This window comes from Stegostoma tigrinum, chromosome 15, assembly GCF_030684315.1.
Source record: "Stegostoma tigrinum isolate sSteTig4 chromosome 15, sSteTig4.hap1, whole genome shotgun sequence".
Classification (NCBI taxonomy): domain Eukaryota; kingdom Metazoa; phylum Chordata; class Chondrichthyes; order Orectolobiformes; family Stegostomatidae; genus Stegostoma; species Stegostoma tigrinum.
In genome coordinates this window covers 2,076,057-2,099,104 of record NC_081368.1, presented here as the reverse complement: position 1 = coordinate 2,099,104, position 23,048 = coordinate 2,076,057, and the positions used below count along the sequence as shown (strand labels likewise).

Here is a 23,048-nt window from a genome sequence, read left to right as displayed (position 1 = left end):
ATACTGTACAGACATGGTAACGGGTGGGGAGAGTTATGCAGCAGGATTTTATCCTGATTGGTCAATTAAGAGGTCATCAAGTGGGATCATGTCCTACTAAGCCGAAGCAAGTTCTTTGAGGTGGCATTTTAATGGAACACTGGAAAAGTAAAAGCCAACAGTTCAGGTAGGAATTGGGGCGGGCAGTGGCCCGAGAGCAAGGTTGGCAGGGGGAGTGCATGAGACCGAGGGAGCACACAACACAATGAGAGACACAGAAGCACTTCCATTCTGAAGAGTCCTTTCTTCAATATTTTAAGCTTTTAAACTTAAATTGCCTTAAGGGCTGAACCACCATTGAGAGGGACAGATTAAGCTTTTGATGTACCTATGGTCTGCTCTTCCAGGAGACTATTGACCTAGCAATCAAGTTAGCAACTGGGTGAGTGCAGTTTGACCAACTAGAGTTAGAGTAATACAGCATGGAAACAGGCCCTTTGGCCCAGACTAGTCCATGCTGACCATGGTGCCCACACCAGTGGTTTCAACTGACTAGGCATTTGGTCCATTTCCCTCTGAATTCTTCCTATCCATGTATCTATCCAAATGTTTAAATGTTGCTATTGTACCTGCCTCACTACTGTCTGGCAGCTCATTCCATATACCCACCACTCTCTGCATGAAGGAAGCTGCCCCTCAGGTCCTCCTTATATCTTTTCCCTCTCACCTTAAAGCTATACCCTCCAGTTCTCAATTCCCCATACCTGGGAAAGAGACTACATGCATTCATCCGATCTACGCCCTTCATGAATTTATACACCTCAACAAGGTCACACCTCTTCTCCTACACTGCAAATAGTCCTATCCTGGCCGACTTTTCCCTGTAACTCAAGTCTATTAGTCCTGGCAACATCCTTGTAGGTCTTCTTTGCAAACCTTCCAGCATAAGTATGTTTTTCCTATAACAAGGTAACCGAGACTGTACACAATACTCCAAGTGCGGCCTCAAAAACGTATTCAACTATAACATAACATCCCAACTCCTATACTCCAAAAGGTTTCAGTCATTTGGCCTCAGTGCGGTGACAAGAAGCAACTGAGGATGATTCTGGGAGAAATTGATTTGCTCATCATGGCTAAAAACCAGATCGTGGAGGACCCAGTGTCAAAGAACAACAAGGTTGTTGCAGCAGGTGACTAACTTCCAACATTGACTAGGACTCCCACAGTACCAGGGATTAGATGGTTCAGATGGTGTTAGGTTCTTGAAACAATATGTAGATAGCCCAACAAGGCAAGGGGCTATACGAGGCCTTGTATTAGGGAATGAACCTGGCTAGTACATTGAACATTTAATGGGGAAGCATTTTGGGAAGTGATCACAATTCCTTAGGTTTTAGGAGAGTTATGGACAAGGATAAGACTGGTCATCAGGTGAAAGTGCCAAATTGGAGGAAGTATCAGGCAGAAACTGGAGAACTTAAAGATTTGGGGCAGCTGTTTGAGAGCAAATCCCCACGTGACACGTGAAAGTGCTTTAAAAAGGTCAGAGCTCAGGACCAGCATATAACTGTAAGGATGCAACATAAGAACGGCAAGACTCAGGAACCCCAGATGCCGAGAAGTATTGAAACTTCAGTCAAAAAGACAAAGGAAACATATCAAAGATAGTAGGAACTGCAGATGCTGGAGAATCCGAGATAACAAGGTGTAGAGATAAATGAACACAACAGGCCAAACAGGATCTGAGCAGCAGGAAAGCTGATGTTTCGGGCCTAGACCCTTCATCAGAAATACATTTCTGATGAAGGGTCTAGGCCCGAAACATCAGCTTCCCTGCTCCTATGATGGTGCTTCGCCTGCAGTGTTCATCCAGCTCCACACTTTGTTATCAAAGGAAACATATGTAAGGTTTAGGAAACCAAAAACAAACAAGGCCTTTGAGGAATATAATGGAAACAGAAATGAACATAAGGAACCGGGGGGAGAAAAGGGGCCACTGAATGTCCTTTAGCAAGTAGGATTAAAGAGAATAAAGTGTGAAGCTGGATGAACACAGCAGGCCAAACAGCATCTCAGGAGCACAAAAGCTGACTTTTCGGGCCTAGACCCTTCATCAGACAGGATTAAAGAGAATCCCAGATATTTCACACATGTTAGGAGCAAGAGGGTAGCAAGTGGAAAGATATGCCCACTCAAAGACAAATGAGGGAATTTATGCATGGAGCTAGAGGTAATAGGCAAGGCCCTTAACGATTATTTCACATCGGTATACACCGAGAAGGACACGGATACTGTTAAGACGAGGGTAGAGTACGTTGATATCAAGGAGGAACTGCTTTTGGATAACGTGAAAAACATTAAGGTAGAGAAGACCACAGGGTCTCATGGGATCTATCAGGATGCCAAGGGAGGAGATTTCTGTGATCTCGACAGAACTTTGTACCCTCTATTTTGGCAGGCTTGGTCCCAGAAGTCTGATTAGCCAATATTATTCCTTTGATTAATGAGGGTAACAAGGATAATGCAGGAAATTAGAGGGCCATGAGGTGACATTAGTGGAGGGAAATTATTGCAGGAGATTCTTAGGGACAGGATTTACGGTCTCACTTGAGAATGTACAGACTTATTAGGGACATTCAGCCCTGGTTTACGCAGAGGAGATCTTGTCTCAAATCTGATAGAGCTATTTGAGGAAAGTGTCAAAGATGATTGATGGTATTGGGCAATGTATGTTGTCTACATGCACTTTACTGAAGCCATTGACAAGGTCCCTCATAGTAGATTGGCACCTAGGATTCCCAGTGAGTTGGTACATCAGATACAAAATAAAAGACAGAGGGCAATTGTGGAGGGGTGTTTTTCTGACAGGAGGACAGTGGCCATTCCCAAGGATCAATGCTGGGACCTCTGCTATTTATAATGTATATTAATGGTTTGGATGAAAATGTAGGTGAGCTGACTAGTAAGTTTGCAGATGACATGAAAATTGAAGGTATTCATAAATCATAGAATCCCTACAACGTGGAAACCAGCCCTTCAGCCCAACAAGTTCACAATGACTCTCAGATCATCCCACCCAGACCCATCGCCCTATAACCCACCTAATCTACAAATCCCCCAACACTACGGGCAATTTTCCATGGCCAATCCACTTAGCTTGCACATTTTTGGACTGTGTGAGGAAACCGAAGCACCCAGAGGAAACCCACACAGACACATGCAAACCCCACACAGTCACCTTAGGGTGGAATCTAATCTGGGTGCCTGGCCAGTGCTAACCAGAACCACCATGCTGTCGCAATTGTATTGTAGACAGCAAGAAGGTTGTCAAACGGTACAGCAGGATATAAATCAGCTGGGGGCGGGGAGAAATAGCAGACGACAAACGAGGTGATGCATTTCCAAAAGGTCAAACGTGAACAGTACCATAGTAAATGGCAGGACCCTTAGGAGCACAGATGTGCAGAGGGAACTTGGGGTGCGTGTCCAAAGCACCCTGACAATGACAATGCAAGTGGATAAGGTAGAAAAGGCCGCAAAAGGCATGCCTGTCTTCAGTCGAGGCACTGAATCTAAAGGGTGACCAGTCATGCTGAGTCACATAAAACGGCGAGGCCACGTGTCAAGCACTGCGCTGTTCTGTGATAGGATGGAAGTGTGGAGGCTTTAGACAGGGGGAAAAGGATGTTATACCAAGATGTTGCCTGGATTGGACTGAATTAGCTAGGAGCAGTTAGGCAAATGTGAATTGGAGCTTTTGAAGGCTGAGGGGTGACCTGATCAAAGTATATTGAGTGGATAGTCAGAGTCTTTTTCCCAGGATGGAAATGTCAAATATCAGGGATAAAGGTTTACCGGAAAGGGGGAGGTTTAAAAGGAGATGTGACAGGCAAGAGGGGGTACAATCAGATATGACAGCAACATTTAAGAAGCATTTTAAAAGGCATTTAGACACAATCAGACAGGGAAGACGGGGATGTGGACCATGTGGAAGCAGAGGGGACTAGTTTAGAATGACATGATAGTTGGCATAGACATGGTGGACCAAAGGGCCTGTTCCTGTGCTGTACTGTTCTATGTTCTACGTAAGACAGTTTTAGTTTGGATGTGTGGATGAGAACGAGTGTGTATTGGTGGATGGGGGGGGGGGGGGGGGGGGGGTGGGTTTGGGGATGGAGGGTGTATCTTTGTGGACATAATATTAATAAGTCAGAAGTACTTCAAGTAAATAAAAATTTTTCAGAAAGAGCTGCACCTTTTTGAATCCAATTCAGGACATGTTAATAAAGATAAATGAAACATCACAAAAAGGAAGAGGCAACTATTAAATGGATTACAACAATTCGCACATCATAATCATCAGGGTGCAGCTCTACCGGTAGCATGGGGACTCTGAGCCCATGACCCAAGTGACCATCCTGAGACAGACAGAAATTTAACACCATTTCAAAGCAAAGCCAATCCTATACACAGACTACCAACAGCAGTCACTAGATAATAAAATGTGAGGCTGGATGAACACAGCAGGCCAAGCAGCATCTCAGGAGCACAAAAGCTGACGTTTCGGGCCGAGACCCTTCATCAGCTCTGATGAAGGGTCTAGGCCCGAAACGTCAGCTTTTGTGCTCCTGAGATGCTGCTTGGCCTGCTGTGTTCATCCAGCCTCACATTTTATTATCTTGGAATTCTCCAGCATCTGCAGTTCCCATTATCTCTAGCAGTCACTAGATGGTAGTCAAGAGCAGGATCCCAGGCCTATTTCCAATTCGTCCACAAATTTTACAGCTTTGAGCTAACAGAAGCAATTAAATATATTAGATTTTTTTTTAAAAAACAGAAATCGGGCAGGAGGCTGTCTGCAACCCACACTAAGAGTTCACGGTACTAACTAATTTGATAATTACCTTCGGAGGAAACTTCAGTAAAGCTTCTATTAAAAGGAATAGAAGCTTTGACCTCCCTTTAACACAGGCCTGGGTACAATCAGATGCCACACAGTTCTATCATTTGGTCCATGAAAGTTACAGGAATGGAAGTTACACCACTTTCAGAAAGTAATCCTCTAAATAATACTAAAAGCCACCCACCTCCAAATAACAGTCCAGCCAAGCATGAACTTTCATATAAGTTTCCGTACCTCCAAAATTTGGTTTTAAGATTCCCACTAAATTATTGAAGGTGATCACTTAAAATGCTAATCAACAAGAACTTAATATTGAACCCCATATAACGCAAAAACCTCAAGTTTTTTTTTCCTCATCTCCTCTGCTTCAGTAGAAATAATCCTCTCGTGTCTTCACTAGTTACTTCTCATAATTATAGTTTCTCCTGTTCGTTCACAGGACACCGATGTACTGGCTGGTCCAGGATTATACAGCCTATTCCCAGTTGCCCTCAAGATGGTGGCAAACTGCCTCTTGAGCTGATGGGTTCCCGTAGGTAGGTAGACCCAAAGATGTTGACTCAGCAACACCGAAGGAATGGCAATGTATTTCCAAGTCAGGATGGTTAGTGGATTGGATTGGGGTGGGAGGCGAGAGGAGAGAAGAGACTTGGAGATAGTCATGTTGCCATATATCTGCTGCTCTTGGTGGCAAGTCTGGAAGGTGCAGTCTAAAGGGTTTTAGCGAATTGGTCAATTATTGATAAATTGAGTTTCATATTCTTCATACCTCCCTGGTGACAACTAATCATTTTAAACTTCTTCCAAAGCTTCACTAAAAAGAAACAGTACTGAAAGCAAGTACAGAAGACACTACACATTACTATCCTTGATAATAAAATGTGAGGCTGGATGAACACAGCAGGCCAAGCAGCATCTCAGGAGCACAAAAGCTGACGTTTCGGGCCTAGACACTTCACCAGCCTCACATTTTATTATCTTGGATTCTCCAGCATCTGCAGTTCCCATTATCTCTCACATTACTATCCCTGTTGCTGTAATGTTTTGACAAGAATTGCTACTATATTACTATAGTATTGACAAGCTTGGGAGTACAAACCTCTGCACAAAGGTGAAAGTAACAGAGTAGGATGGTGGCTTCTGAGCATGTTATGAGCAGAATGATGAACACCAAGAACAGGAATCCAAACATGTAATACATCTGATGTGACCTGAAAATGAAATGTTATTAATTAATACAAGGCAAATATTTGGAAGTATTGATTAAAAACACCAATTTCAATTTCAAATGAAGCATCACCCAAGCAACGATGAAATAATGCCTTGAGGATTGAAACAATTGAAATTACAAATAAATAAATCAAAGGGGAAAACTTTTGAACCAGTAAAAAAAATTAGATATTTCTGTATTACAAAAAAAAAACTTGCTGGAAGGCTTGCACTTCAGTTTGTATGAGGCAGCCAAGGTACCTTAAGTTTGAATGGCCAACAGATTAGCCTTGACCTTACTGAATGGCAGAGCAGATTACAAGGAATGAATGGCCTATTTTTGCTCCTACTTCATGTGTAATTAAATTCCCTTCTCAGAGCATAATACCTGCCCCTTTTATCTCTTCATTCTTCACTGGCCAAGGTGCCAAAGACTCCTTCCAGGTAAAACAACAATTCACAAACATTTCTTGCGATTCTATCAAGTGAATTCTGGTGATGACAATGTTGCTTCCTGAACACAGGAAACCAAACAGTGACTGGGGCCAGCTTTCCAAACACACCCCCTTCAGATTGCAAACATATTCCATGAACACATAAATGACAGAAGGAAATGTGGCAGTTGGGACAGGTAATAAGCAAGTTTATGAACAACAAAGATTAATCAGGAGGTTGATGGTGAAGAAGATGGTCTTGGGTTGTGGAAAATAAAGATCACTTAGTCAAATGGAATTCAATCCTCACAAGCATGAGGCGTTGCACTTCGAAGGAACAAGACAAGGGAGTACTCAATGAATGCCAAGGTACTAGATAGGTCAGAGAAACAGAGGGGCCTTGGGGACCTTACCCACAGATTCCTGAAGGCCAGAGGACAGGTTAGTAAGATAGTTACCAGGATGGGGCCGGGGTGGGTCCTCTCTCAGGAGGATTGGAAGTCTTAACTCCTTGTCACAGACAGCTGCGAGGGTAGACTGTACATTTAAGGCTGGGACATAGATTCTTAGGCAGTAGCAGACTCAAGGGTTGCAGAGAAAAGTGAGGAAAGTGGATAGGAGGACTACCAGATCAACCATTATCCTACTGAATAGTGCTGCAGGCTAGAAGGGCTAAATGGCCTAACTGTTGTCCCTGTATCTTAAAGCAGCATAAGGGACATTTGCCTTTATCAGTTGCAGCACAGGTTGTAAGAGGAGAAAGGTTAAATCAAACCTACATAGGGCTTTGATTAAGTACAGCTTCAGCACTGTGCTCTGCACTATCAGAAGTATGTGATTGCACTGGATGGAGTGCAGAGGAGGTGCACCAGGATGTCACCTAGGGTGGAGCATTTCAGTGCAGGAGAGGCTGGATAAGCTGGCATTGTTTTGCTTACAATGGAGAAGGCAATAAGGAGTCCTGAATGCAGTCTGAGAGATGTGACGGGCATGGATGGGAGGTAGCCATTTTCCTTCGTTGACAAGTGAACTCAAGTTGAACGTGATTTGTTTTTTTCACCCAGTGTGATGAATATCTGGAGTGCACTGCCTGAAGGGTCAATGAGGTGAGAAACCTCACAACCTTTTAGTAGTATGTACGTGGGCACTTGAAATGTCATAGTATTCAAGGCTATGGGCCAAGTGCTAGAAAGTGGGATGGGTGTAGATTTGGATAATAAAATGTGAGGCTGGATGAACACAGCAGGCCCAGCAGCATCTCCTGAGATGCTGCTGGACCTGCTGTGTTCATCCAGCTTCACATTTTATTATCTTGGATTCTCCAGCATCTGCAGTTCCCATTATCACTGGGTGTAGATTTGGAGTGGTCTTGTTTAGTTCAGACTCGGTGGGCTGAAGGCCTTTTCTATACTGAGATTCTATGCTGCCTGACCTGCCACATATTTCCAGCATGTTCTGTTTATCTTTCAAATTTCCAGCAACCACAATATTTCGCTTTTCCATTTCTTGGCTATAATATTCTATAACTTACAGAGATCAATAATATATTGATATTTCAGAACGTCAAACTCCAGATTCTTAGAAAGCACCCAATTAGTTTTCACAATCTATTTCAACTCACCAGATGCTGTTCAAAATAAAAAACAGTTGTATGAAAATGCAGCCAAAAGGTAGGATGCCACCCATAACAATGCCTGGTAAAGGTTTTGTAAAGAATGACTGCTCTGGGATTTGACGTGGAATTTGATTTGTGCGGACAGGATGATCGATAGGCTGAAAGAAATAAAGTAATAAAAATTTAATGTGCCATTGATAACTACCATTCTTATTATTGTTACTACATTTAGGTGTGTAATTTTTGTTTTGAAAGAACAGAACCAAAGCATGCACACAATACCAAAGAAACACCCTATAACCAATTACTTCTTCAAGCACCAGTGCAGGTTTAATGGATTGCTAGCTACAAATTAAAATGCACTTCAATTCATAAAGGGTCTAGTCTGTCAAGTTTTTATTGCGTATTTACAATTTTAGTGTGCTGTATCCTTCCATCCCTATACAGACCAACTCTTCCCAGAGCTAAAGTGTAATGTATCAGTAAGCTGCACTCAAATATTCTGAAAAATTCTTAAAATAGATTTAGTTATCAGCATGGGCCTAAGTGAAGTGAGCGAAGACAGCACTCAAATGACAGCATCACCCGTAACGAACGCCCTGCACATTAAGGCTTTCACTTGCTTCATTCTGAAAGTAAAACACTGACTGCAGGATTTCAATTACACGTCACATTCCTCACATAGATGTCAACACCTCTACAATTTACAATCCTACTCATTTGCTGTTTGACTTCCCTCATCGATTGATGCCTGTTAAACCCCACAAAAAAACCTCAGCATGCAAGGATTACCAGCAAGCTGGCATTTATTGCCCTTCAACAACTGATTGACAAGGTGGTGGTAAGCCACTTTCTTGAGTTGCCGAAGAGCATTATGTTAAAGTGCTCGCACAATGCTGTTACATCAATAATGTCCAAATGATGTGCTCCTGCTGTCGTTTTCTTTCAAGTGGTCAAGCTCAAGGCTTTAGGAAATTCTGTCAAAGGCATGGTGTGGTGGTGAGCTAGGTTCTTGAACAGTAGCAGTCCATTTGGTGCAAAATACACCCACTGGTATTAGGAAGAAAATTCAACCATTGTGACATAATAACACTGAAGCAACAGCTATGTACTGCGAGTCAGGATGGCAGCTTTAGAATTAGAATATCCTTTATTGTCATGTGTACTCTAGCACAGAATTACTGGAGGACAGTGAAAAGTTCTACAATTTCACCTCTTATGGTGCCATGTTAGGTACAAGTAGGCAGGTACTAGGCATAACAGAAGAATAAAAAAGTAGTGACATGTGCTGGAGAATCACTGAAGTAAAAGTCATAAATACAACAGTTAAAAGGATAGATACTGCAGCCAGATTAAGAAATGCAAATAAACATTACGTTGCAGTGGCTCAACACAGGGGCTTCCACATGTGGTCTGACTGCCTGCGTCAGACCCCAATCCATCAACTATTCCCGCAACGCTCCAAGTCTCCACCCTGCTTCACACCAGTTCTCAGCTGTCTTCCCCCATGCCAGCCCCCGCTCCGGGGCTCGCCAGCACATCCATTCTTCTCCGGTTAAATCCAAGTTATCGGTTGAGGGGGAAAAAAGCACAGAAAAGAGGGGAGAAATAGGAGAAAAAGGAAGAAAAAAAAAGGAGAAAGAACAGGTGGAGTAAACAAGCTCCAGCTGGACTGTCTTACTCTGCCACCATCTTGTCAGGATCCTTTGCATCTGATGCCTGTCTACTAGATGGTGTTGACTGGGGCTTTCAAAGGCCCCATCTAAGGAGCCTTGGTTAACTTTTGCAGTGTATCCAGTAGACAGTTACATAGTGGTGCTGCAAGATGTCGATTGTGGAGGGACTGAATGTGATGCTCAGCTTTGCGAGTGCTGCTGGAGCTGAACCAATCCAGGAAAGTGAGGTGTATTCCATCATGCTCGCAAGTTGTGCCTTATAGATGGTAATAACAAAGTGTGGAGCTGGATGAACACAGCAGGCCAAGCAGCTTCTTAGGAGTACAAAAGCTGACATTTTGGGACTAGACCCTTCATCACTTGGTTTTAACTGGAGAAGAATGGTTGAGCTGGCGAACCCTGGAATGGTGGCTGGCGACAGCAAGGCAGCTGAGAACTGGTGTGAAGCAGAGTAGAGACTTGGAGCGTTGCGGGAAGAGTTGGTGGATTGGGGTCTGATCCTTTTCTGAAGAAGGGTCTTGGCCTGAAACATCAGCTTTCGTGCTCCCGAGATGCTGCTTGGCCTGCAGTGTTCATCCAGCTCCACACTTTGTTATCTCGGATTCCCCAGCATCTGCAGTTCCCATTATCCCTTATAGATGATGGGCAAGTTTTGGAGGATCAGGAGGGTAGTTTCTCAATGCAGGACTCCTAACCTTTGATCTCTTATAGCCACAATACATTTACAGCTAATCCATTATATTTCTGGTCCACTGTAATCCCAGGATGTTAACAGTTGGGATCCAATGATGGTAATGCCATTGAATGTCAACAGGTGACGGTTGGGCTTTCTCGTTGGACATGACCATAGTCTGGCACATGTAAAGTGTTATTTCTCACTTGTCAGCCCAAACGTAGACATTGTTTAGGTCTTGCTGCACTTGGACATGGACTGCTTCAGTAGCATGAGTCTGCACAAATAGTGCTATACATCGGGCAACCACAACCATCTCTCTTAGTGACAGGTATGATTCAAATATAAATGTGTTAAATAAAACAACTTGCTAGTGATAATTGTACCAATCCTCTACAAAGACATTCTAAACATCCGATATATGCTCACTTGCTTACAAGAAATGCAATTTTCTCACAACAGGAGTATGGGAAAACAATAACTCAAACAGTTGGACTTATAATACATATGTATTGAATGCAATGCCATAGATTCAATTATATTAAGATAACTGCACTGCTGGTTTTACAAATGACCCACCTTTAAATATTGACAATTTGTACCAGATTTACATTATTTCACAAAGCCAGGTACACATTTCCTCAAATCCCACATAATTATTGCCAGTCTTAATGATGAAACAGAGGAGAACTTAGAAAAGAGCTGCATGCACCTAATCTTTTCAGGGATGATCCAAGAAAATTAATGTTACTAACTGACACACAGAACAAGTTGGTATGTGAGAAGTCCATGAGAGAGTAATTACATACAGACTCCAAATTCCAAGTGTGATGGGCTTTTCCTCTGTTCAGATTTACCTGCTTCCATTTGAAAGAAGGTACACAGGTGTATTTCTACTAAGTCTTGAGACAATTTACCAGAACATTGCAGGCTCTCCTGCACTTTTAATCCTTAATGTTTTGGACCATTTTATATAACATTTACATCAACAAATTAAACGCAGTTTAGTCATAACCTAGGCTCTGACAAGTGTTCTTGATTCCCACTTAGTCTCATTTACCTGAAAACCTACCCACATATTTTTTGTTAGACGAATATCCTGTCTGAACTAACCTGGTTAGTAAACTACAACTGGTTGATTACAGCAGGTGAGGCAAACCTCCAAGAGTTTGTTCAAAATTCACTTTTCACAAATTTGACCCATGTCCCATTGCTTTGGTTCAGCTATAAGCAGTTTTAGGGGTTTGGATGTGTCCCAGAAAAAAAAATTCCTGCAATTTTAAGTACACACAGTTGAAATAACTTCAGTTTACAAGTGTGTGAGCAATGACTATTTTGAGAAACTCACTCTTTTTTTAAATCCAAAATAAGCACCAACAAAAGTCAGTGGCACTGAAATTCCAAACCACATCGCCAAAATTGCCACGAGTGTTCCAAAAGGAATGGCAGCAGATGATCCTTCTACCCAAAGGATGAGATTTGTAATAAAGAAATCAATGAAGACAACTCTGTGAATGGAAATAACATTGCCTTATTAGCATAGCAGCATCGTTTCATCAGACATTCTAAGAAAAACTTCACCATCCTATGTACACTGCTTCTACATCTGTTGTTTACTTTGTACAAATCAAATTAATCCAGGTGTACAGTGTTATAAGACTCAGTTGCACTAATGACAGACTGTTTGAGTTTAATGGTTACACGGTGGGGGTGGGGCCAGGGCCAATAACAGAAACCCGAAACCATTTTGTTTTACAGAAGAATATGATAACATTTCTTAAAATCTTAAGATTTTTTCATGTGTCAAAGAAAGTCAAAGTTTAAACTAAAAAAATGGGAGGTGAAGTATTTTGTATAAGCTCATACTGTCTGCATCATGCAACTCAGATGTCCTCATCCCATGAATGAAGGAGCTCAAGCGCTCAACAAATACAGCAAATGTGCAAGACAATTAAAAATAACTAAAATTAAACTGGAAAGCTTAGGGCTGGTGCTAGGGAGGAAGAATCAAACAAAGAAGTGTAAGACAGAGCACTGATCGTGCAGAAAATAAAAAATACAAACAAACAGGATCCAGGTGCTATGTAAATCAGCCCACCAATAATTTCAACACAAATCTCCTAATCTATCAACAGAATAATTAAACCAGGGTTGCCTACTTTCTGAGATAACAAGGTGTAGAGCTGGAAGAACACAGCAGGCCAAGCAGCATCAGACGAGCAGATAAGCTCCTGTTTCGGGCCTAGAATCTTCATCAGAAATGGGGGAGGGAAACAGCGTTCCGAAATAAATGGGGGTGGGGGGGGGTGGTGGATTGAAGATGGATAGACGAGAAGATAGGTGGAGATGAGACAGACAAGTTAAAGGGCTGGGGATGGGGCCTGCAGATGTGAGCATAGTGGGGAGGTAGGGAGGGGATAGGTCAGTCCAGGGAGGACGGACTGGTCAAGGGGGCGGAATGAGGTTAATAGGAAGGAAATGGGGATGTGGCTTGAGGTGGGAAGAGGGGATAGGTGAGAAAAACAGGTTAGGGAGGCAGGGATGAACTGGGCTGGTTTTGGGATGCGTTGGGGGGGGGGGTAGATTTTGAAGCTTGTGAAATCCACATTGATACCATTGGGCTGCAGGGTTCCCAAGCGGAATTTGAGTTGCTGTTCCTGCAACCTTCGGGTGGCATCGTTGTGGCACTGCAGGAGGCCCAGGATGGATATGTCATCTGAGGAATGGCAGGGGGAGTTGAAATGGTTCGCGACTGGGAGGTGCAGTTGTTTACTGCAAACTGAGCGTAGGTGTTCTGCAAAGTGGTCCCCAAGCCAGACTGGTTTCCCCGATGTAGAGGAAGCCACAACAAGTACAGTTGATGCAGTATACCACATTAGGAGATATGCACGTGATAATCTGCTTGATGTGGAAAGTCTCCTTGGGGCCTGAGATGGGGGTGAGGGAGGTGGTGTGGGAGCAGGTGTAGCACTTCCTGCGGTTGCAGGGAAAAGTGCCGGGTGTGGTGGGGTTGGAAGGGAGTGTGGAGCGGACAAGGGAGTCACGGAGAGAGTGGTCCCTCAGGAAAGCAGGCAAGGGTGGGGAGGGAAAAATGTCTTTGATGGTGGGGTTGGATTGCAGATGGTGGAAACGTCAGAGGATGATGCGTTGGACAAGCTTCACATTGAATGACTGGGGAAGGGGAGAAGGAGGTGTCACGACACTGCATATCAGGGATCCCAGAGTTTTAGTTTTTAAACTGCCCATGCATACAACCAAGCCAGAACCCAAAGTGCAGCTTGTGGTTTCACATTGCAACCAGCTCTGTAAATACATCCTTAATATTAATCTAATATAATTTTTTCAGCATGTAAACACAGTACATGCTTGAGAGATGTTTCAATAATTAATACACTGTTGTATCATAAGACAAGGTTGGACAGCTGGGTGAGAGTGTGCATGTGTGTCGCCCTCCCCACCCTCACTCTGCGTGTGTCACCCTCCCCCCACCACCCTCACTCTGCGTGCGTCACCCTCCGCCCCCCCCCCCACCCTCACTCTGCATGCATCACCCTCCCCCCTCCACCTCACTCCATGTGTGCAGGGATGATCTTCTTGCAAAAATCCTGATAGGGTATTGCTGAAAGGATATTGTCCTTCATGGGAGAGACTAAAACTGAGGGAAACAGTTCTAAAATAAACTGTTTCCTATTTAAGCCTGTGATCAGGAGAATTTTTTTTTTGAGTTTTAAACTGTGGAAATTCTAGAGAGCGCAGCTGAGGCTGGGTCATTGCATGTTTTCAAGGCTGATTTGGATAGATTGACAAAGGAACCGAAGGTTACGAAGGATAGTCAGTAACGTAGCATTCAGACCACAGATTAGCAAAGATTTTAAACTGTAGAGCTGATGGGGCCGAATGGCTGAATCCTGCTCTTGTTTCATCTATTCTTGCAAAGAATCCCCAAAACACCTTTTAGATTTAATTTGGTATGTTTTTATTCAGGTGTAACTACTGGAATTCAAATCAGACAGGATTTAAATTAGATGGGAACAGTGCAGAAAGATGGAGTTCAGATAGAAAATTAGCCGAGACTGTACTCCACATCAGGGCAGGGTCAGAGTCAAGTTGTCCATACCCTGCAGCCATTACTTTCAGACTAAGCTTGTTATTTCAGGAATCTAAAATTAACGGAACAATGATTATACACATCACAGTTAAATTGGGTAAAAATTGTATGACATGGCACCGTTTCTGCAAAGTTCTCATCTTGCTCTGTCTATTCATAATGATGTGATTTGATTAAAGAGTGTGCATTACCAATGTTAAAGCAAAGCATAGATTCTACAAGCTATAGAAATGCGATGACAAGTACTAACCCAGGACATAGAAAAGAAGTCAGGAGAACATTGGTCTTCCATTTCTCACCACCAAATGCTGTGGAAAAATCATAATTATCCAAAGATTATCCTGTGAAACTTTGACAAATAATCCTGAGAACTGAAATCTTATCCAACTTCAAACATGTGGTCATTCCTGAACTTTGCTGGATTAGGTGTGTTCCCTTCTTTCAGTCAAGATCCAATCCAGTATGACGGTACACAGAATCAGTTCCGAACTCAGCCATCATGGTAAAGAAAATGATTTGAGATTTTATGCAGTCACACTTCTTGGCTAAACTTCTTACCCAGACACTAGTATCAAATTAAATTGTACAGGCAACTTTTTTCTTCAATAAGGGATAGGATGGCTAAATGAAATCCCAAATAGATCTGACAGAAGATCACTGATTTGACAAAGTTAACCTGTTTCTCTAAGGCCGCAAATTCTACGTTTAGTTCAGTTATTACTGTAGTAGGTCAAGGAAGTAGGTAACTACTTCGGTCACAAAGCGTAACAGCTAATAAATGCTGGCCAGTTAGTGACACCCACGCCTCTCAAATTTTAAAAAATAATTCCAGCTTGCAATTTCCCAAGTTTGTTTTATTGTGGTCAAAGAACCTTCTCTTGCTTTTGGCTTTGAAAAATGCCCCTGAAGCCTGAAGCCACAAATCACAGCAATGGGACTTGGCCAATCTTATTGGGTTCCTACTAGGAAAATGGCAGCTGCTGCTGCTCATGAATGGGAGACCTCATGCATTTCATGAGCTAATCATGAAAAAAAATCACTGAGTTTATTTGCGTTCCAATCGTTCACATGTTGAATGATAATGCTGAAAAGTCAAGACGATGTAAGATGCAAGAGGCCTGTGATTGCTGATACTGACCCATTTGACTCAATGGCCTGTTTCTACACTGTACAATTGTCAATAAAATTTTACTTGCTTAATTTCCACGCAGCCTACTTCCCACTTCCTCCAAAGCAAAAACCAAGGTGTTTGGCAGACAAAGTGTAATGCAAAACAATAATTCCCATTCTTAGTAAGGAGGGGAGATATTGAGACTAGCTGCACTGAAGCAATGGCCAAGATGAAGTCGGGTTTTTTTTGAGCAACAGAAATGTCTGCTTTCCACATGAGCAGTGACTACAGGAGCTCAATTTAAATGGTCAGAAATCACACACCAGGTCATCGTCCAATAGGTATATTTGAAAACAAGCTTTCGCAGCCCCACTCCTCCTCCAGGCATTAGAGAAAGGGGTAGTGTCAGACACAGAATTTATAAGTAAAAGATCAAAGGGTCACACCACTGATGAAGTAGTAGTAAACAAACCCAAGATGCTATTAAATCTTCAGTTTGAATGTTTTAATTGACAAATACATACATATAAATGCCAAAATTCCTTTCAGGTCACTGTCCTGAGAAAACTAAAGGTTTTATCAATATAAAGGAAAAGATGGCAATTGAAATTGAGACTGAAAACCAGCATGTCCTGCAAGAGAAAAAGGATCTCAGCAAATCCTGTAAGGAGGGAGTCACTGAATGTCTTACCAGGTTTTGCCTCCACCCATAACAGCATTTTTTTTTGACCAGTTTCTCTATCTTAATTTGTAATATATAGTATTTCTTGTCAAATACAGAAACCCGGCCTATGTATTCTGTTAACATGGGTCTACGATAGGTAAATTGCGGATTTTACATGAATCATGGGATTCCCTCAGTGCACAAACAGGCCATTCTGCAATGACCGACTGAACGACAATCCCACCCAGACACTCACTGCCCAGATCTTAATCTGATTGGCAACAATGCAGCGTGCTTATCTAGTACTTGATACACCCAGTGGATCCGGTTTCAAAATCTAGATGTTTATAAACTGAATAAAAATGGAAAAAACAATAGTACTGATTATAGCTTCTCAGATAATCAATTTTAACATTAGAGACACATGCCATACACAATACTGTGTGCCAGTTTATCAACTGCAGCAGCTTTAGAGTATTAATATTTTTGCAACACAATTATCTTCTTCATGAGTAACATGATTGATCTAGCAAGGCAAAAGTAGTCAGTGACAAAAAAAAAGTTCCACTATGCATCACTTACTCTTATACATTCTGGCAGAAACGTATCCTGCCGGTGTTCCAAGCAAAACCCACAGAACAACAGCACAAGTCATTAATGCTCCTCGGTTAGCAGGTGAAAGAAACCCAAGACATGCGAGGACTATACAGGATGGAGAAAAACATGAAATCTTTCATTAAGAGCAAGAAATGAAACTTGGAGATTTAATTTTCTCAACTGAATGCAGCTTTTCAGTAAAGTAATGGATGTCTTTCTGCTATTCATTTCATGTAAAAGAAGCAGACTTTTATCCCCACACACAAACTGATTATGAGTCAGTGTTTAAAAACTTTTTGTCGAAATTATCTCCCTCATTAGATTTTCTGCTCTGAATCCTAAAACTAAATAAACTTCAGTTTTCTGCATACAGTGATTTGCTCACTCTATAACTATTGTCTGTGAAGACAGAGTTAATGCTGGAGCTTGATACTTGTTTTGACAAAGAATCCCACCTGTAAAATTTTCCTATTCCGGATGCAAGTTTGCTCGCTGAGCTGGAAGGTTCATTTCGTCACCATTCTAGGTAACATCATCAGTGAACCTCTGGTGAAGCGCTGGTGTTATGTCCCGCTTTCTATTTATCTGGTTAGGTTTCCTTGGGTTGGTGATGTCATTTCCTGTTCATTTTCTCAGAGGACAGTAGATGGGCTCCAAATCAATGTGTTTGTTGATGGAGTTCCGGTTGGAATGCCATGCTTCTAGGAATTCTCGTGTGTGCCTCTGTTTGGCTTGTCCCAGGATGGATGTGTTGTCCCAATCAAAGTGGTGTCCTTCCTCATTTGTATGTAACGATACTAGTGATAGTGATAGTGGGTCATCTCAAAAAAAGACATGACCCACTATCACTAGTATCCTTACATACAGATGAGGAAGGACACCACTTTGATTGGGACAACACATCCATCCTAGAACGAGCCAAAGAGAGACATGCTTGAGAATTCCTAGAAGCATGGCATTTCAACCAGAACTCCATCAACAAACACACTGATTTGGAGCCCATCTATCACCCTGAGAAAAAAAACAGGAAATGACATCACCAACCCAAGGAAACCAAAACAGATAAATAGAAAGCGAGACATAACACTAGCGCTTCACCGGAGGCTCACTGATGATGTTACCTAGAATGGTGACAAAATGTCTGAAAACGAACCTTCCAGCTCAGCGAGCAAACTTACATCCAGAACCTCAACCTGAGCTACAAATCTTCTCAAAACTCGCTTTTCCTATTCTCTGAATCAACATCATGTTGTTTTAAGCACGTTTATTGTTAATTTCCAAGAAAACACAAGTCTGACTGACAAAAGCAACTTTTTAAAATTCATATCCTCCATTCCCAGATTTCTCAAATTAACTTATCACTGAACCTAACCCTGAGCTGACCTTCAAACCAGAAACTTGTACTTCACAAAAGGAAACTATTTTTGAGACCAACATAGCCTAAGTGGATTCCTGTGTTAGTACAAATTGAACATCCTCATGTCGACGGCACTAACATTCTTCTTGAAAACACCTAGCTGACAACCAATATTGAGACACACCCTAAAAAAAATGTCAGCATTGTGCACAGATAGTAAGAACTGCCGATGCTGGAGTGAGAGATAACACAGCATGGAGCTGGAGGAACACAGCAGGCCAGGCAGCATCAGAGGAGCAAGAATGCACACACTTCAGGTTGGGACCCTTCTTCCCTGAAACCCAAAACGTTAGCTTTCCTGCTCCTCTGATGCTGCCTGGCCTGCTGCGTTCATCCAGCTCCGCACTTGAATGCTGTTCATTTGGATTTTTAAAAGACTTTTGATTAGGTCCTAAATTTTTAAAAAAGGTTAGTGGGCAAGTTTAAAGCACACAGGATTGGAGGCAATGTATTGCATGGGTTAACAACTGACCGATAGCAAGGAAATAAAGAGGGAATAAACGAGTCCTCCCCCTCCCCGCCCCCAGCGGAATGCACTGATGAGTGGGGCACCAGCTATTCACTATATAATATTTTTATGACTTGGAAGAAAGAACCAAATGCAACATTTCCAAGTTTGGTACCCATAAAACTGGATGGGTTTCAGAGTTGTGGGTATGTGTAAAGTGACTTCAGTGATTTAGATAAGTTGGGTAAGTCAACAAATATTGGCAAGTGAGCACAATTGTTATAAAGTTATATGGTTTAGTGTGAAAAATAAAAGGCAAAGTATTATTTTAATGGTGAAATATTAGGAAGTGTAGATGTGCGAAGGGATTTGTATGTCTTTGTATGCCAATGAAAGCAGACAGATAGGTGCAGCAAGCATTTCTTTACATTGGCATTCACTGCAATATAATGAGAGTTCAGAAGTAGCGATGTTTCACTCCAGGGCCTTGATGGGACGACGCATGGAATACTGCAAGCATTTTTGATGATCATGACCAAAAGATATATTTGTCATAGAGGCAAGGCAACGGACGCTCACTAGGTTGGTACCAAGGACGACAGGCCTAGGGAGATACTGGTTCTACTGAGTCTGTATTCAGATGTTAGATGGCGGTCTTAACTAAAATTCCAACAGGGATGGACAGACAAAGGTGCAGGGACGATCTTTTCCCTGGCTGAGAGCACAGAACCAGGAGTCACAGCCTTATTCAAGGCAGGCTACTAACGACAGATGAGGAAACAGGTTCACTGTCCTTTGAGTGAAAACATGTCAAATTTGTTATCACAGAAGGCTGTGGGGGCCAAATCATTGAATCTATTCAAGAAACAGGTAAGTAATTTTTTTTTCAAGGTATTAAAGGCATCCAGGGGTTTAGGGCAAAGCAGGAATGTGGCATTAAGACCCAAGGTCAATCATGATTAAATTGCATTTTTGGAGCAAGTTCAAAAGGTTTGAAGGCCTACTCCTGATCCTGGTTTCTATGTTTAATCAAACATTTCAGAAGGCAGTTAGTAGTCAGCCGCATTGCTATCAATCCAGGCCGGTTAAGGGGAAAGACAATGTTTCCTTCGCCATAGTTGACAGGGCCCTCATCTGGTCTGACCATCCGTACTTCAGCCTTCAGCTCCTCTCTGCCACCCCACCATGAGCGATAGGGTCCCCTTTGTCCTCACCCACCATTTCATCAGCATCCTCATCCAGGGGACTATTAGCCACTATTTCTGCCACCAGACACACTCCCCTTCCTTCATCCTTTCACAAGGACTGCTCCCTCTCGACACCCTAGTCCACTCCTCCTTCAGTCTCAGCATCTACATCCATCACGCCCACCCCAAAATCACTCCATAGCACCTTCCCTTGCAACCACAGAAATTGTAACATGCGACAGCCTTCTGGGCTCAATAGATTTCAACAATTTTAGCAGAGGCAGCTTCTCCCACATTCTTACCCCAAGCCTCCACACACCCAGGCCTTATTACTACATTGTCTGCTATCACACACAACCTGTTAGCAGCCACTAACGGTCCATATTAATAGCTATTCATTATCCTAGCCAGATCATTATCCATTTTGTTTAACCAATTGTTCTCTGTCCCCTTGGGCGCTCTCCCCATCTTTTGTTTAGTCCTTACTTCCCGTCTGCTGCATTAAAAAAATCCCTAGTTACCATCAATTCTGAGGAAGGGTCACCAAACCCGAAATTTTAAATTGATTTCTCTCCACAGATGCTGCAGACCTGCTGAGGTTTTCCAGCAGTTGGTGTTTACATTTGATTTCCAGCATCTGCAGCTCTTTCGGTTTTTATTTGTTTCCTTCACCAATGGGAACATGTAAACTTGTGTGTCAATCTGGTGATTTCATCACAGACAATAGCTTCAAGTTTCTGATTACCAGGTTCAAAGGGGAGGATTTCAACTCAAGACGATGGATTATTAATGCAGGCACTGCAGTCACTTGCATTATTTACTGCAGCCTCCAAAAAGATTTAACATGTAAACTCCACAATTAGCAGAGTATGAACATTCTACTCTCGCTGATGTTTGCCCACCTGTCCATCGGCTCTTCCTGCTTTAAGCTAACCATGAACCAGCTAACACGCCTCCCACTGCTGACAACCGGACAACAGACTCAGACTTTCCCTCAGTTATCTGGATTTTCACTACATTCCACTGCTCTTCGGACAGCTGCACTGAGAAACTAGACCAAATTCAACAAAAGCAGGTAAACCATATGGCTATTTTCAGAAACTAGCCTAGAAACATTCAATAGGGTAAAATAATAAACCAGAAGTTAGTTATTCAGTTCTGTATTTTGCTATCTATCAAATAATACTTACAAAGAGTGATAAACATCATTATGAAGATTTGTGTTCCTTGACCAAGGAAAACAGATAAAAGCATTCCCTTCCTGGGAGGCCTAAACACATCACCATGCACCAGCTTCCAACCAAACTCTTCCTGAGCGTCCTCCTGTGCAGGATAGTTAAATGCATTATTGTCATGAGATAGAAAAAACAGTTCACAAAAACGATGAATGTTTATTATAACCAACTGCTGAAAGTCACCGCCACTCTGTAACAATTTGGAAGCAGCAGTGTAACTAACGACTCTATAGCAACATGGCCACATGGTGGACTCTGGCTTGGTCCCCATCCCTAATCATAGAACAGTACAGGCCCTTCTGCCCACGATGTTGTGCCTAACTTACCGTAATCCTAAGGTCTTAATAACCTCCACCCCGACCTCATACTATCATCCATGTGCCTATCTAATAGCTGCTTAATGCCCCTAATGAGGCTGACTCCACTACCCTCTCCAGCAATGCATTCCATGCCCTGACCACTCTCGAGTAAACAACTTATCTCTAACGTCTTCCCTGTATCTACCTCCACTCTCTTTAAAACTATGTCTCCTCGTAATAGCTACCTCCACCCTAGGAAAAAGCGTCTGGTCGTCCACTCTACCTATACCTCTCATTATTTTGTACACCTCTATCAAGTCACTTCTCTTTGTCGTTCTAAAGAGAAAAGCCCTAGCGGTCTCAACCTTTCCTTGCAAGACCTTCCCTCCATCCCAGGCAACATCCTGGTAAATCTCCTCTGCACCTTTTCCAACAGTTCCACATTGAACATAGAACATTACAGCACAGTACAGGCCCTTCGGCCCTCAATGTTGTGCCGACCTGTCATACCGATCTCAAGCCCATCTAACCTACACTATTCCATGTACGTCCATATGCTTATCCAATGACGACTTAAATGTACCTGAAGTTGGCGAATCTACTACCGTAGCAATTTACATCTTGCAGTTACATCTTTCCTGTAATGAGGCGACCAGAATTGGACACAACACTCCAGATGTGGCTGAACAGGCTTTTGTATATCTGAAACATAACTTCATGGCTCTTGAACTCAATCCCTCTATTAATGAAAGCTAACACATCATACCCCTTTTTAACAACTCTATCCACCCACGTGGCAGCTTTCAGGGAATTGTGAAAATGAACCCCAAGATCCCTCTGCTCCTCCACACTGCCAAGAATCCTTCCGTTAACCCTGTATCCTGCTTTCAAGTCTGCCCTTCCAAAACAATTCACCTCACACTTTTCAGGGTAAAACTCCAACTGCCGCTTCTCAGCCCAGCTCTGCATTCTATCAGTGTCCCTTTGTAACAGAGGGCAGCCCTCCGCACCATCCACAACTCGACCCACCTTCGTATCGTCTGCAAACATACTAATCCACCCTTCCGTTCCTACGTCCAAATCATTTACAGAAGTCACAAATCGAACAGGACCCAGAACAGATCCTCATGGTACACACTAGTAACTGAGCACCATGTTGAATATTTTCCATCCTGTCTCTTGTCAGGGTCAGTCAGTTCTGAATCCAATCGGCCACATTTCCCCCTATCCCATGCCTCCTTACTTTCTGTATGAGCCTACCAGGGAGAACCTTATCAAACGCCTTACTTAAATTCACATATACCACATCCACTGTTCTACTTTCACTGCTAAAACTTTGAAGTGAGTGCAAAGCAGAAGACACTTGGACATTAATTGCACTTCTAGCTGCCCTGAATAAGCTGAAAGTGAGTTTGTTAATTATGCTTATTAATAAGGATGCAATAGAAAAGCTAAACTATCCAAAGGATGTTAAGTGGGAAAGCAAAGTC

The 23,048-nt window shown here is 42.6% G+C and overlaps 1 protein-coding gene across 2 annotated transcripts in view; it reads right to left on the bottom strand.

The window, feature by feature from the left end:
* Positions 1 to 23,048, bottom strand: part of LOC125458929 (transmembrane 9 superfamily member 2-like) — a 134,080-nt gene that overhangs the window by 22,937 nt on the left and 88,095 nt on the right. For both annotated transcript variants that reach the window (XM_048544776.2, XM_048544778.2), the window contains 6 exons: positions 21,215 to 21,347; positions 16,958 to 17,077; positions 14,851 to 14,908; positions 11,841 to 12,000; positions 8,150 to 8,301; positions 5,985 to 6,096 (listed from right to left, as the gene is read on the bottom strand). In XM_048544776.2, the coding sequence (XP_048400733.1) occupies positions 5,985 to 6,096; positions 8,150 to 8,301; positions 11,841 to 12,000; positions 14,851 to 14,908; positions 16,958 to 17,077; positions 21,215 to 21,347 (735 nt within the window). The remainder of the gene's footprint in view (positions 1 to 5,984; positions 6,097 to 8,149; positions 8,302 to 11,840; positions 12,001 to 14,850; positions 14,909 to 16,957; positions 17,078 to 21,214; positions 21,348 to 23,048) is intronic.